This window comes from Stegostoma tigrinum, chromosome 2 (genome assembly GCF_030684315.1).
Source record: "Stegostoma tigrinum isolate sSteTig4 chromosome 2, sSteTig4.hap1, whole genome shotgun sequence".
Taxonomy (NCBI): Eukaryota; Metazoa; Chordata; class Chondrichthyes; order Orectolobiformes; family Stegostomatidae; genus Stegostoma; species Stegostoma tigrinum.
Genome location: NC_081355.1, coordinates 20,090,093 through 20,106,261, shown reverse-complemented (window position 1 = coordinate 20,106,261; position 16,169 = coordinate 20,090,093). Strand labels below are relative to the sequence as shown.

The 16,169-nt window shown below is 40.0% G+C and overlaps 1 protein-coding gene across 2 annotated transcripts in view; it reads left to right on the top strand.

Moving 5' to 3' along the window:
- Positions 1-16,169, top strand: part of LOC125448388 (uncharacterized) — a 62,549-nt gene that overhangs the window by 13,629 nt on the left and 32,751 nt on the right. For both annotated transcript variants that reach the window (XM_048523691.2, XM_048523688.2), the window contains exons 5-9: positions 2,350-2,512; positions 3,345-3,580; positions 6,686-6,862; positions 9,736-9,898; positions 13,412-13,618. In XM_048523691.2, the coding sequence (XP_048379648.2) occupies positions 2,350-2,512; positions 3,345-3,580; positions 6,686-6,862; positions 9,736-9,898; positions 13,412-13,618 (946 nt within the window). The remainder of the gene's footprint in view (positions 1-2,349; positions 2,513-3,344; positions 3,581-6,685; positions 6,863-9,735; positions 9,899-13,411; positions 13,619-16,169) is intronic.

Here is a 16,169-nt window from a genome sequence, read left to right as displayed (position 1 = left end):
TTTACGATGTATTGAAGTTTACTAAGGGTATGAGGTGGCAGGGCAGTGAGAAGGGAATTGGAGAAATCAAGTTGGAGGTAACAGGGGCATGGGTGAGAGTTTCAACAGTGTGTAGACTGAAACGGGGCTAGAGATAGTTGGTTGCAAATTCACAGACTGCCCTTTATCTCTTCCAATTGAAAACAACAGAAATAAAACTGTTAAGAGATGTAAAGGGGTGAGAGAGGGTTCAGGTTACCACTTTTTATGAAGAGTTGCTTCCTGAAATTTACCTTGAATAGCTTAACTCTGGTGTGTCATTTCGACCAAGACTGCCAAACTTGAGGAACTAAATTATCTCTGCTTCATCAATTCTTTTAAATGTCCTAAGCACCCTCAATTGATCATTCTTTAATTTTCCAAATTCATGACAACTAACTCTTCCACCCTCACTAATGTTTATGTGACAATGTGCTGACCTCCTATAAGGCAAATTTATTCTTCCTTGTGGCTTTATACAACTTTGTGCAATCATTTATTTCTTTCAATACTATACTTTATGTTATCATCCTAGCTGAAGATAATACTGGATTAGTCAGATCCCAGAGGAATACCTGACTTGATAGACCATAGGTTTTAAATTTGCAATTATGTTTACCATGGTGGTCGGTCACTGAACACATTTTCAAGAAACTGACAACAAAAGGAGATCAAGGCTCGTTCAATAAGTGAAAATAAAGTGAACCATTTTGCACTGTGACTCAGTGGTTAACGCTGCTGCCTCATAGTACCAGGGACCTGTGGTTGATTTCATGCTCAGGTGACTGTCTGTGTGGAGTTTACACATTCTCCCGGTGTCTGTGTGGGTTTCCTCTGGGTGCTCTGGTTTTGTCCCCGAGTCCAAAGGTATGCAAGCTAGTTATGCTTTTGGTCATGCTATAGTGCCCAGGGACATTTGGGTTAGATGTGGGAAATGCAGGGGAATAGGTCTGGATGGGATGCTCTTTGGAGGGGTGGTGTGGGCTTGTTGGGCCACATGACCTGTTTCCATACTGTAGGGGTTCTATGATAAGAGCTGCTTGAAAGTGCTTATGACAACTATCAGAAATAGCAATTTTATCCTCACAGATACTTGAACCTCAGTGAAAGATTAAGAAGTTTTCTTTTTAAAGTTCCTTGGTGGATGGGCAAACTGTTGTGGATTTCTTTCTGGCAAGCATTTGCATTCACTCTATTCTATTTCTTCAGTCAACATCTCTTCCTGCATTCACAGCTCTCTTCTTTCTTAATATGGAACCCTTAAACTCCAGTTCTACAGCCTTCTGTTTCTGAAATGTTTTATTTACTGACATGAAGGCACTTTAGGCTATCTTTTAAGTCCAAATTCCTTTGGAAACTGCAAAGATAACCGAAGCTTTGCTGTCGTTGACTTGTTCTCCCTGACAGAAACCTGCAGGCCGTCTAAACTTTGGGACGGTTCTATCTTATTACATGGAAGCTTATTTCTTTCTTTGTCACCTTGCATCATAGAACAGTATTACCCTCTTCTTGCATTGCTTTTTAAAGCACTGACTATTCAGTTCCAAGCTTTATTAAAGCCTCATTGAAGTGCATGTATACACATTGCCAGACAGTCAAGTACCACTTGTGAACATCAAAAATTATACTGCAACTCCCTTATGAATGCAACAATATGGAAAGGATGTCAAACTTAAAGGTATCCATGGTTCCATACATTTTAGAACCCAGCTTTCCAAATAAAATAATCACAATCTGTCATGAAATTTCACCACAAGATAAGGCAGTTTATTTTGTCATTATGGTGCTTTGAGAAAATAAAAGCAAAAGGTCATTACCAAATTAGGTGTTAGGAATTTAGGTCTAAGCACTTTACCCAGAGGATGATTGGAATGTGGAGCCTCTATGTATCAAGTAGTTAGTATGCATAAAAGCGGTGCATAAAAGTGGAATCTACTTGAATATATAAGTGAGAAAGGACTGAAACTTTACGGTGATAAAGGTAGAAAAAGTAAGTGGGAGAACACTTATAAAGCATTAATGCTGTCACAGACTAGACCAGATAAATTGCCTTTCTCTGTGCTGTAAATTCAATATAACAGTGAGGACCAGCCTTACAGAAAATGAATATGAGTGAACATGGGCTAAAAGCCAGCTCCTGGCCTGCGTTTGACATCACTTATAGAATGAGAACTGGAGAACTTCATCATCAAGGCTCATTCTTTATGTGGTAGTGAGGAACTTCAGTAGCTGTGGAAGTATACCCTAGGATGAGCACAATCTCCAGGCAAGGCAGCAGGCGAGAAAACTGGAATTTGAACATTAAAGCCCAGTTTTTTTTAATCAATGTAGGTAACTATGGCTTGTGGGACCAGCACATGGCCATAACCTGGGTGAAGAATAATATTGCAAGTTTTGGAGGAAATCCAGAGCTCATCACTCTGTTTGGCGAATCAGCTGGAGGTGCCTGTACAAACATGCATGCATTATCACCAGTAAGCAAAGGGCTCTTCAGGTATCTATGCAACAGAATTTTGTTTGCTCTTTATCCGCTTTTTGGTTGACAGCAACTTGCTCTCTTTCTTTTGGTTTACGGTTGATTCACTTAACTGAAATTAAACTGAATTTAAACTGTATCTTTAAACTGAATATTGGTCGATATTGCCCTGAAATAACTAGAAATTAAACGCTAATTTTCCAAGATGTGAACAACCTGGATGTAACATCATGAGGAACAAGGAACAATTGTGTGCTTCATTTTATTGCATTTGAACACTGTTGTTTGTTAATTGTAAAAATATTAGATTTTGGGAGAAGTATTGTTGTTTGGTCCACAGTCAGGAATTGTCCAACCAGGTAAGAAAGAGTATCTTCATTTTCCAAATGGCCAGAATGGTGAAAGACCACAAGGTGGTTCTGTTGTGGGTCAGATGGACAAAATATGGGGTGGAACTGTTAGGATTTGGGAGTAATGTCCAAACAGTGCATGAATGCAAGTAGTATCTTCCCTCCCTCAGGCAATCCTTGGGTCTTTGGAGCTTCTTGCTCCAGCAACTCCTGAGAAGGCCTCAAGGATTGTTTCTACAGACTTCTCAGGCCTGGATTGGTATGAGACACAGCTAAGGGAAAAAAGCATGTACCAAGGATTTCTCTGGGACCATCCCAGTGTCTGAAAAGAGTAAAGAAAAAAAAATCAATATAACAACTTCGGTTTCAAAGCACTCGTCAGGATTTCCTTTCACCTAATTTCTGTTTCTTTTCGTCCCCTCACATTGCTTCTCTGCTCCACCACCCACAACCCCCCAATGCCACCACCCTCTCCCCTACCCTTTCTGATTGGTCTGCAGACGAGCAATTTCAGAAAGTGGTGACGCCCGGGCGATATGGGCTGTGAATCGAAACCCGCTCCGCAGTGCTCGTCGAGTCGCCCAGGCTGTGGGGTGCCCGCTGGAAGATACCGCTGCCATGATGTTTTGTCTCAGGCAGGTGCCTGCTAAAGATATCATGTTGGTGATTCGAGTGACAGAGCTGTTTACTGAAAACAAGATAGTGTTTTTCATTCCATTCGTTCCTACAATTGATGGTAATTATTGCAATACCAACTCGTGAAAGTATTGAAGAAAGTCAGGAATTAGCAGGGGTAGATTAATACATGGGGTGTACAAGACTTGTGCACAGGGTTTTAAGCCAAATAGGAAGCCATTATGTCACAGAGCTTGGTCATTTAAACATGGTATATTATGCTCTCTGCTGCGGCTCACTGATAACACATTCAAAGTCATAACTGGGGCGTTAAGGACCATTCTACAGTGTTGAGCAGTAAAACTGGGCCAGTGTAGCAGTGCTGAGTAAGTGCTGTACTGTTGGAACTATTAGACAAAAGGTCAAACAGCCTTCATAGCTAATGGCAAAATATAACATGACATGATTTGAAGATTTACGAGAAGATTTTCCTTGGGTTCCTGGCATTAATCCCTAAGGTCACAATTGAAAGTAAGAATGTTTAGCCATTTTTGTTCATGGGACTGTGCAGTGAAGAAATTAGCTGTTGTTTCCCCAAAATTACACCAGTGCCTATAGTTCAAAAGTACTCAAATCCGCTGTAAAATCTTTGGATATCTTAAGGCCATGAAGGACACCGTACAAATCCAAGCTTTTCCTTCTTGGCATTCTATGACCTGTTGTTTCTTATTACTCTTTTGCTGCTAATTTGTGTGTTAACCATTGGAGGGGAGTATAAATGGGAGAGGTTACTGTGCAGGTATAATAGAAGGATCCCAAATGTTTTTGGTGTCCCAGTCCCAAGAATTTTAATTTGTTTTGACTAAACCAGTTTACCTTGGGTGATAAATTGTTGCATTGATTCCTGGAGTAACATTTCCTGAGTCTCTTGCTGTGATTTCCTCATTCACAGAGGTTTCCAGTCTCTTCGGACTCAACAACATACAGTAATGTGGGACTGAAAAGGACAGCGGTGCAAAGGGCTATCCCATCCAGCAGTGATGGCCAATTCCTCACAATGCATGGACTCACCACCCACCTAGAGCCATATAATTTCCTGAGCGAGCTGCAGCATGCATTTTAGAAAGACCATTAGTATAATCTGTAAATAAATGCCACCAATACCCACCCCCTAACACTTCTTCCTCATCAATCACCTTCTTCATCCTCACTGGGCTTGGCTAAGTGGCCCCAGTGATTCAACCCTATACTCGTGGTCCCTGAGTCTGCCAATAATGCTGCTCTGGGCCATCCGCAGTCCAAGCAGTGACCATTGCTCCTGGTGGCACTGCTGCGATTAAAGAAACATCAGCCTCCCGATTAGCTGGCTGCTCTTGGGAAAGGGTTCTTCTTCCTTAAAAGGACTGAATCCCAAGTGCAGCTCATTGGCTGTCTGCTTAGAATTGTGGTCATGACCCTCAGAAACAGTCAAAGTGGGGTCACCCTTGACTTTCCAGCCCCTGCAAGGGCCTCTGTTACCCAGTAAAACCCAGCTGTTAATTCCTGTTTTGCCTAGTCCATAGCCACATTCTTTTCCAGCTCCCCTGTTTCACAGTGGCTATGTCAATCCTCATCCCCAGTTCATACTCACACTCTCCTCACACTCATTCTATCTTGATCAGTTCACATTGCCACTACAATTAAGAAAACACACCAACTCATCTACTTCCTCAGAAGGCCAAGGAAATTCAGCATCTCCGCAATGGTTTATACTAATTTTTATAGTTGCACAATAGAAAGCATCCTATCCAGATGCATCACAGTGTGGTATGGCAACTGATTTGCCTATGACCACCAGAAAGTACAGACAGTTGTGAACACAGCACAGTCCTTCATGCAAATCAGGCCTCCGTCTACTAACTCCATCTACACTTGCTGCTTCCTCAGGAAAGCAGCCAACATAATCAAAGACCCCTCCCATCCCAGTAATGCTCTCTTCCACCCTCTTCCATTGGGCAGAAGTAACAAAAGTTTGAAAACACGTGCCATCAGATTTAAGAACAGCTTCTTCCCTGCTGTTAACAGACTTTTGAACGAACCTCTCATATATTAGTATTGGTCTTTCTCTACACATTTTCTGTAGCTGTAACACTATATTCTGTGTTTTGTTCTGTTACCCTGTTGTCCCTCCGTATGGTATGACTTGCGGACAGCATGCAAAACAATACTTTTCCATCTATCATGGGACATGTGACAATAATCAAATCAAATCTTCTATCCTCTGAGTTACCTTGTCCCCATAGTTCACTAGACTGTGCAAGGTAGGGGTGGAAAGTTCTGCCTTTGTAAACTACTGATAGATCAGCCAATCCATTTCACATCATGCAAGAGTCTAATTATGCAGTCAGTGATAAGCGTTTAATGGAAAACATAGATGTGGCGTTCTTTTGATCTTAGCTGTAAAACAACAATTTTGGGTTTTGAACTTAGTGATGAGATTGGTGAATCTGGCAGCACCTGTGGAGATAAAAAAGTTAACATTCTGAGCCTGATGTGACATTTCCAGGCTCAAAGTGTTAACTCTGTTTCTCTGTTTATAGATAATTCCAGACCTGCTAACTTTCTTTCGAACTTACTGTTTTTATTTCCAATTTTGGTCCTCTATATCATTTTCTTTTACTATAACATTGATGATGGTCAGGGGGACTGAAAGAATGTAGGCAGGTGGATTAAGCAAAATATTTTAATGCAGTTAAACTTTGTTTTGTAAAGCAGAGAATGCCATTAACTATAAACAATAAGCCGCTATTTATTTGTAACTTGTGGCTTTGTGTCGCAAACTTAGGCGTCAGTCAATTGCTCAATGTGCAGCACTCTTCCCATTTAGTCAGGCGGTCATACATTCAGAGTCCTGGTCAAGAACATAAGTGCAAAGCCTAGGATGACACTCTGGAGCAGTTCTGAGGGAGTGTGGGACTGCTGATGAATAATCTTTCTGTCACCTACTAACCTGGAGTCTTGTTTGCTTTCTAAGATCATGACAGGTGCCATGGCAATGCAAGACTTTTATTCTTTCTTGACCAGATAGAATGTTTACTCATTGGGCTACTGGCAGCTACTCACTGCTCATCGACAAGTAACGGTCAAATTCTTAAAACAAGGAATCGCTCCACTGAAATGTCAACGCATCTGTTTTCTTTCTTTTTGGCTCTATTCAATGCATTTATTTCCATCATTCTGATTACAGGCGACTTTCTCCCTGCTGAACCAGAGATGCTGTTTGAGAACAGTAGGGATGTTGATTATTTGTTGGGCTGTAACAATGGAGATGGTCACTTGTTTGTGGCCACCTGGTTCCCTGGCGTGAATATTCCTTTTGGAATTAGTGAGGCTAAATTCCGAACAGCGGTGGAAAAGGGTGTGGGTGAGTATTGAATAGTTCAGAAATCATAATTGACTGTTTTGGATGATTTCAAGGGATGTTCCTAAGTTTGTCATATCATTATTAACCCCGTCCCCAACCCTATCAATGCACTCTTTACTAGGTCAATCTCAACAGGTCCCCTTATGGACCCAGTAAAAATAACTGGAAGGAGCAGATAAGTCAGTCAGGAGGGAATACACTATTTTTACTTGAATTGGGTGATAGCTCCTCCAGCTGCTACAATGTTTCAACCAATCCAGTTTATTGAGCCCTATCTCACAACATATCTGCTGCAAGGTTGTTGAACCTAGTTTGATCTGGTCTTGTTCACTAGAGGCATGGTATAGGTGAACATAACAATATCATACTGGTTACTCTAGCATTTAGTTTAATCCAAATGAATTCTCCAGTATTTTTTCCAGACTGTTCTCATGTAGCAGTAGAGAGGATTGGGCTAAAGCAAAGCTTTGAATTTCATTTTAAAATACAAATCAGATTTGCTACCCCTGTTCTTCTAGGTGGTAAAACGTTGCAGGTATGGAAAGTGCTGTCAAAGGATGCTTGCTTCCTTGTATATTTGCATCCTTGTACAACTTGACAATATCCTGAACTCTGCCATCCACATCCTAACCCATGCCAAAACAAGTTCACCCATTTTTTTTTGCTTGCCAACCTATGTTTGGTTCCCAACTGAGTGACACCACAGTCAATACAGTGTGGAGCTGGAGTAACACAGCAGGTTAGCAGCATCAGAGGAACAGGAAAGTCGATGTTTCAGGTTGGGACCCTTCATCAGGATTGGGGAGGGGGAAGGGAGCTCCCTTCTCCCTTCCCGGTCCTGATGAAGGATCCCAATCTGAAACATTAGCTGTCTTGCTCCTCCGATGCTGCCTGGCCTGCTGTGTTCTTCCAGCTCCACACCGTATTGACTTTGACTCCAGCATCTGCAGTTCTTGCTATCTCTGAGCCACACCACAATTTTAAAAATAATATCCTTGTTTTCAAACATCTCCATAACCTCATCAGTCCTTTCCGTCTCGGTAATGTCCTTCACCTGTACAACCCTGTAAAGGTAGCTCCAATACACTAATTCTTAAAACTTCAGTACCCTGATGTAAACTCAGCAATATTGATGGTCATGCTTTTAGTTGGCAAAGACGAAGATTTTGGAATTCCCCCCCACAAATCTTCCCGTTTCATCATCTCTCTGTCTTAAGACCCTTTATGGGTCTGAAAACCCGGAACTTTGACAGTTCTTTGGTCCCTTTAGATAATAACCCTTGATGCAGCTCAATGTTTTTATGACCAATTGAGGAGGAGTAAATCAGCTCTCCTATAGTTTGTCTATCACAAAGGTTTTATTTATTTTCAGCACATGGCTACATTTCGTTTCAATAAAAAATTAGTTAACTAACATTGAAGTAAGAAGAAAATTACCAAGACAGTAAGAAGTCCAGATGCTGGAGAATCTGAGATAACAAGGCGTAGAGCTGGATGAACAGGCCAAGCAGCATCAGAGGAGCAGGAAAGGTGACGTTTTGGGCCAAACCCTTCTTCAGAAAACCTGTGTCTAGACCCGCAACATCAGCTTTCCTGCTCCTCTGATGCGGCTTGGCTGCTGTGTTCATTCAGATCCACACCTTGTTATCTAAGAAAATTACCAAGTTTCTTTTTCAGGTGAGAGGAGATTGATTAAAAAGTCATGAGGGGCTTTTCATTGCACAGCGGGTTGTTCGTACGTAGAAAAAACTTCCTGAGAAAGTGGTGGTTGTAGATACAATTACAGTGTTTAAAAAGACATTTGGATGAATACAAAAATAGGAAAGGTTTCGGGGGATATGGGCCAGGACCAGGCAGGTGGGACTAGTTTAGTTTGGGATTATGTTTGGCATGGACTGGTTAGATTGAAGGGTCTGTTTCCAAGCTGTATGACTCTATGAACAAAAGAAGAATTGTATTACTTACATGTAGAAAATAATAGATATGCAACGTTAAGCACACACACAAACTGGTATAAAGTTTTAAAATGACAATGACACCTTGTACATAAAGGAACATAATTGCAAATGCAGTATAAACTCACTAGAGGCATTAGGTTTTAAACTGAGACCAAGATTGGTTGACTGGGGTCTTACACCCTTAGTACTGACAAATATTGCGGATATCATTGCATTTTTGGCGAAAAGATGTTTGTTCAACTCTCCTTTTAAATTTGTCTTTTTGACAGATGGAGAGAAAGCAAGGAAGTATAGAATCTTCCAGTCCTGCAGTTTTAAATCCATTTTTTCTTTGATGCTATGCCAATGCTGCTGTTTGAAATACTATTCGTTCCTGTATTCCCATTTCTGGCTTCATTGTTTTTCCAAGCTGCGTAATTTGCAGGCAAGATCTTCATTTCCGGATGTATGAAAATTATCCATAAAGTTGTAAGGAAAACAGGAACACCAAATCTGAGTTTTAATGCCTTTTTCACAAAGATGTTAATTTCAGATCAGATTGGTTATTGTTTATTGATGGTTTCATGTGCTGGCTTAACCTGTGGTCAGCTCATTGCTGCAGTCATTTTATGTCTGTTTTATTTTCCCTTTTTAAAAAACACTTTAGTACATGAGGTCCCAGGTATTAAAATCAAAAATGGAAGTTAAAAAAAAGTCCATATTTGTCAAATTGTATTTGACAACAGTCCTGTTTAACACCTTTGGACAATTGACTACATTAAAAGCATAATATAGAAACACAGAACATAGACAAAATACTTCAAATGTTGGAATTTCAAAACCTTACAGACAATATTGGAAATACACAGCCAGTCAGGCTGTGAAGTAAGGATCAAGGTTAATCTTCCAGGTCTGTTATGTTTGTACATATTGCAGGTTCTTTGGGAGAAGCTGCTGTGGAGTCAGCTATATTTGAGTACACTGACTGGGAGAATCCAACACAGCTTTCCAGAAGGCAGGGTTTGTCACGACTGTACACTGACTTTGAATTTTGCAGCCCAGCATTCAACTCTGCGCAGAAGCATGCAATAATTGGCAGGTAAGAAAGTCACAAGGAGCAAGCCTAGAAAAACATAAATCAATTGGAAATGGGGGAAAACTTTCCACTGATCAAAGTCATATTTGGCACAAAAGAAGCTGGCTGTTGTTGTCAGAGGTTAATCATTGCATAATTCCTCAAAATAGTGGTCCTAGGGCCAAATGTGCTCAAGTGCTTCATCCATCACCCTCCTTCCATCATAAAGTCAGCAGTGGGACTGTTTCATGGTAACTGCACAGTATTAAGCCCATTTGTGATTCCTAAGATGCTGAAAAAACCCATGTCCACATGCAGCAGAACCTAGAAGCATCCCACTTGGCAAGTAACATTTGCAGTGCAGAGAGTGTCAGGAATGAGCATCTCCAACAATTGAGAGTGCATCCGTCGCTACTTGATATTCAATGGCATTACGAACTCTGGCTGCCCAGCTACTAACATCTATTTGTTATCATAGATCAGAAACTTAGATATCAGATATTCAGGGATATGTAAAAGACCTAACACACTGATGGATAACAGCTGGTTGCATGCGCATGGTTGCTAATCCCTTCATTTTAAAATATTAAGAGCTGATCTGAACGAAGTGTTAACACTTTGAAGGGCTTTGACTGACCACATACAGGCAAACTATTTTACTTCTCTGAGAATCACAAGAAAGGGACAGAAGCTTAAAAAAGAGCTAGGCCATTCTGAATGGAAAAGCAGAACTACATTTTCACACCACAATCATGGAAATTTAGAGAATTGTCCCTAAGAGTCTGTGGAAACCTGGGGTAAATTGGAGCTTTCAAGACAATGTTTGATAGACTTTGTTTACCTAAATATATCAAGGGATATGGAACATAGATGTCAAATAGGGATACAGATCAGCCATGATCTATATGAATGGTGAAATAGGTCCATGGTGCTTAAAATACTTGCTCCTGTTTGTTATCTTCCTATATTTTGGCAAAACCTCTTTATTATTGTGCTTTAATCATCTTGTAATAAAGGCCAGCCTTTTGCCTTCCTAATTAAATTTTCCAACCCCGTGTGCTAATTTTCTGTCTTCCTTGTATAGGCACGCCCAAGCTCCTTTGAAGATGACTATTTGCAAGTTTTATGCCTGTCAACTTGGCTTTCTTATTCTTACAAAAAAAAGGGCATGCCCTCACCCCTCCCAGCATCATACGCCATCTGCCACCCTGTTACTTACACAGAACCTTTCTATTTCTCTTTGTAGCAATGTTGTATCCTCCTCACAGTTTATGTTTCCACTTCGTTTTGTATCATCAACAAATCTAGACGCATTACTCCTGGTCTTTTCATCAAATTTATCTCTCCAAAGAGATAACTTTAACTGCCTGTTAAAGGGAGGAAACACTAGCCTTTCTCCATCGTTCATATGATCAGCCAATTCTTTCAAACCATCCTTGCAGAAGTTGGCTTCATGTGCTGGATATGTGAATGTGTGTTGGACATGCCAAACAGTAAATTATTCCAGAGATTTCTCCAATTCTGACACAAGTCCAACCCCTATTGCTTTACCTCTCCACTGATGACTGTGCTTTTAGCTGATTAGAGGAATTGGGAATATGGAGACAAAGTGCAAATGTGCAGTGCAGGTAACATACCTTTATAGAATAGTGGAGCAGTCTGGGGAACAATATAGTCTACGCCTGCTCCTGTTTCTTAAATTCTAATACTTGGGCTCTAACTGCTGATATCCCCTCATGTTACCTTTCTCTCCTCTTTTAAGCTGTTCTTTAAAGCCCATTTCTTAAGTCTGACATTTTGTCACTCACCTTAATATGTCTGTAAAAACAGAAAGAACTGCGGGTGTTGTAAATCAGGGACAAAAACGAGGTTGCTGGAAAACTTCAGCACATCTGGCAGCTTCTGTGAAGGGAAAAACAGAGTCAATGTTTCAGGCCTGGAAGGGTCACTGGACCCGAAACGTTAACTCTGTTTTTTCCTTCACAGATGCTGCCAGACCTGCTGAGCTTTTTCTGCAACTTTGTTAATATCGCCTTCTTTTATTCATTGTTAATTTTTTATGTTCTTGTGAAGATTGTTGGAATATTTTACTATTTCGGAAGTGCTGTATAAATGTATACATTATACTTTTACAGCACTGAATAACAGCTCATTTTATCCAAGACATTGATTTGGATCTGAATCACTTGAACTGGCTTCCCCTTAAATGCATCTACACAATCACCTCACCCACTCCAGAGACATCCGTGCTCTCACCACTATTTGAGTAAAGAACTTGGTGTTGCTATTAAGGGTGATGAAATATTCTCTTTTATGTTTAGGGGCTGGAGTATAAGAGTTGGAAGCCTTGCAGTAGATAGGCAAAGCCGTGGCTCAAATATATCTGGAGTATTGTGTACAGATTTTGGCATTACACTTTGAAAAGGATAAGATTGACCTTAGAAGGAGAACTGAAAAGATTTGCAAGACAGTCACCAGAGCTCCAAGGGTTAACTTATAGGCAAATATTTAAACCAGGCTTCTACGCTCTGAAATTTAAATAGTTAAAGGGTGATTTATTGATTGACTGATGCTTTTAGGATTTTAGAAAGAACCATTAGGGTTCACAGAAGTACTCTTTTGCTCAACTGAAGATAAAATTTAACACCAGACCTGGACCAGGGAGGGGAGGAGTTGGGAAACACTTCTTTGCACAAAGAATGATACAGGTGTATGTAGAAGGATGCTGGACCCATTAATCTTTCATTGACTATGTCTAAGAGCCAATTTGGGTTCACAGTGTTGGAAGAACGATGATCATCGAATCCTAACAAGGAAAGCCTCACATCTTAACAAGATGTAGTTTATTGCATTAAAGCAATTCACTACAAGTTACAACAGCAAGTTACATATTATGTTACTGAAATTATTAGGATACATAGATGAAACATTTGTCCTCTTCAAAATCAAAGCTATTCTTCTGATTTCCCACCCAAAGCTATCTGATATCATTGGATTGAGTGGAGCTTGATGCAGCATTTGAGATTAATCCTATCAGAGCAATTACTTTTTCAATAAAAAGTGTCAAACTCTTTGCCACGAAAAGCAGTGGATGGTCACTCAATTAATAAATCTAAATCTGTTAATGATACATTTTTACTGATCAACTGTATTATGGGCACGTGGATGGAATTAGCAGAATTCTCACCGAATCAAGACAGTTTACAAAAGGGATAAATGTTCCTCTGCCCGTAATGAAGACTTGGTCATTCCCCTCCCCCCAACCCCCCCACGAGCACTGGGCGATTTGTAAGGTTTCCAAACTGAAATCAATAGATTTCTGCTGGGCATAACGATGAGCTTTAGCCAATCAGACGGTAGATCTACTTAAAATACAGCATGTTCATGATCCAACTGAATTGTGAACAGGCCTGAGGGACGAAATGACCTATTCCTGTGCAAACGTCCTTAATTCTATATTCTTATGTTGTTGAAATATTGAATTGCACTTGCAAAGACGGAATTTGCATTAATATATGGCATCATTTTTCTACCTAGAAATGCCAGTCGAACATATGCTTACCAGTTCTCATACCCATCCAAGATGTCAAATATAATCTGGCCAGGGTGGGTTGGTGCCCTTCATACAGAAGAGCTACAGTTTGTCTTTGGCATACCATTTTCCAAGCCAAAATCCTACAACCAGCAGGAGAGGAATCTGAGCCAGGCCATGATGACATACTGGACCAACTTTGTGAAAACAGGGTAAGTCGAGAGAAGCGAGTAAATAGGTAACAGAGCATGTCCAATGATGACGTGGCAAACATGGACTCATCCATACCGGATATGGTGTGTTTGGTGGGAGCTCAACTTATAAGAGTGCCAATATAATGAACCTGAGATCCTGGAGAAGAAATGGTGTAGTCTTCCTAACAGTCAAATGTGAAACCTTCTATCAGTTAAGCTTAAATACAATTACTTCAGGCACATATCCTATGAAACAGGTTCTTACTGTTTATGAATTGCAGATGACTCAGTGTGAACTTTACAAATCACAAATCCCTTTTACTCCTTCACATGGACAATTCAGTGAAAACTTTTGAAGGTTTTGTTGTGTTCAGATATGTCAAGTGTTAGCGTTACCAAACCTTTAGAATTGCCCTGGAGACTTTAGGAATCGAAGATTAGAGTCTGAAACACTGGTGCAAGAAGCCCCAGAAGTTAGGATTGCATGGGTGGGAGAACAAATTGCATTTTACTTTCATTTTACATGAACACTTTTAGTTATTCATTTAACTTTTTTTTAATGACTGGAGATGGGAATTAAATGTTGTTTGACGAAACTGGATAATTGGAAATTGTGTGATTAAATCTCTAGGAATATGCCAAACTAGTATGGATAACTTACTGAACTCCAACATCCTTGTATCCAAAATAAACTGCAGCAGCTCACCAAGTCCTTGGACTGCAACTTCCAATTCCATGACTTCTACTACCCAGAAGGACAAGGACTGCAACAGCATGGGAACAGCAGAATCACAGATAATAAAATGTGAGGCTGGATGAACACAGCAGGCCCAGCAGGATCTCAGTGCTCCTGAGATGCTGCTGGGCCTGCTGTGTTCATCCAGCCTCACGTTTTATTATCTTGGATTCTCCAGCATCTGCAGTTCCCATTATCACTAGCAGAATCACAGAACTGTTATGCAACGGAAAGAAGCCATTTGGCTCACTGCTTCTGCACCAACTCTCTTTGTCTTAGTGTCAATTTCCTCCCTCTTTCTTAAAACATTGTACACTGTTTCTTTTTGACTAATTATCTAAGCACTCTCTTCAATGCCTCAATTGAACCAGCCTTCACCACAGTTCCAGGTCGTGCTTTTAGACCATAACTGCTAATGTCCAATTACGCCCTTCCATGGCACACACCATCCTGACTTGGAGCAGTACCATCATTCCTTCATTGTTACTGAGTCAAAGTCCCCGCCTGGTAACATTGTGGGCATGCCTGAAACATTTGGAACTGTACTAGTTGAAGAAAGCAGCTCACCACCACCTTTTTAAGGGCATTAAGGACGGGTAGCAATGGCTGGCCTATCCAGCAACATCCACATCCTGGGAAAGAAAAAATTATCAAAAGAGCATATAGCATAATTTTCTTTTCAATTTAATTCTGAGAGTCATTGGCCTAATTTTAGCCATCCTACCTCCACTACTGCACAGGGTGAATTTACTTAATTCAGCATAGATCAGGGATTGAGCTTGATACCTTTTAAGTTTACATGTCGATATCCTACTAAATTAACAGGAAGCATCAATCTGCATTAAACCATGTGTACAAACATTACACCATTCTTTAACAAAACACTGGGTGGGTCTTTAGTTTTTTTAGTTCTCTATTAACTTCATTGAGTAATCAGCCTGTTGGCAAAATATTATTCTGGTTTTATATTCCAAACTGGCAATATTAAAAATAATAAGAATTAATTTTTAAATTTTTTTTAAAACAACAAGAGCCGTTAAGAACTGTATAATATCTATGATTTCTTTTAAAAAAGTAGTGACCTGACCTTTTATTTGCAGAATGAAGGAGAAATATGAATTAGATTTAATGTTTTGGCCCTTTAGAGATTCACATGGCATAATTCTACAGGCGAATAGTTTTAGAAGTAAATGCAGATACGGCGGAAATTTTGGTTTCTTTATTGCTGAATGACATGATGATGATAGTGAAGGAGAAACGATTAATTAACTGTTTGTATAGATGCTTGTGCTGTGTAATTTAACAAATGGAATAATTGAGAATTAATGAACCTGTGATAAAGACATTGCTGTTCTTTCCAAATCTTTGATTTTTAGAATGATAATTTATGTGGCTCCCTAATCCCACTGGATTGCTGCAATTTACAATTTGTGTAGCCACAAGTGTTAATGCACCACAATGTAAGTTTTAACATATAAGAAAACAGGACAGGGTAAAATCCTACATATTGTAATGACTTGTTCTCAGATAATGTGCAGTTGCGGATGGAGCTGGGGAAACATCAAATGCAACAACAATGGACAGAATTCCACCATTCATGAAAATTGGCAATCGTAACATTGTTTTTATAGCAGGCCCTAGTTTCCATAACGGACATCAATCTGGTTTATTTTGTAGCCATGTAGAAATGAATATTTAGTTGAATTGACAGAGGGACATTTCTGATTTGCTTTCGTATCTTTTCACTTTCAGAGCTGTAACTACCTTCCATCTTTGTCAAACCAAGGTGCTTGCTTCAAACCAAGATGATTGGGTGTTTACTTAGACTTGAAT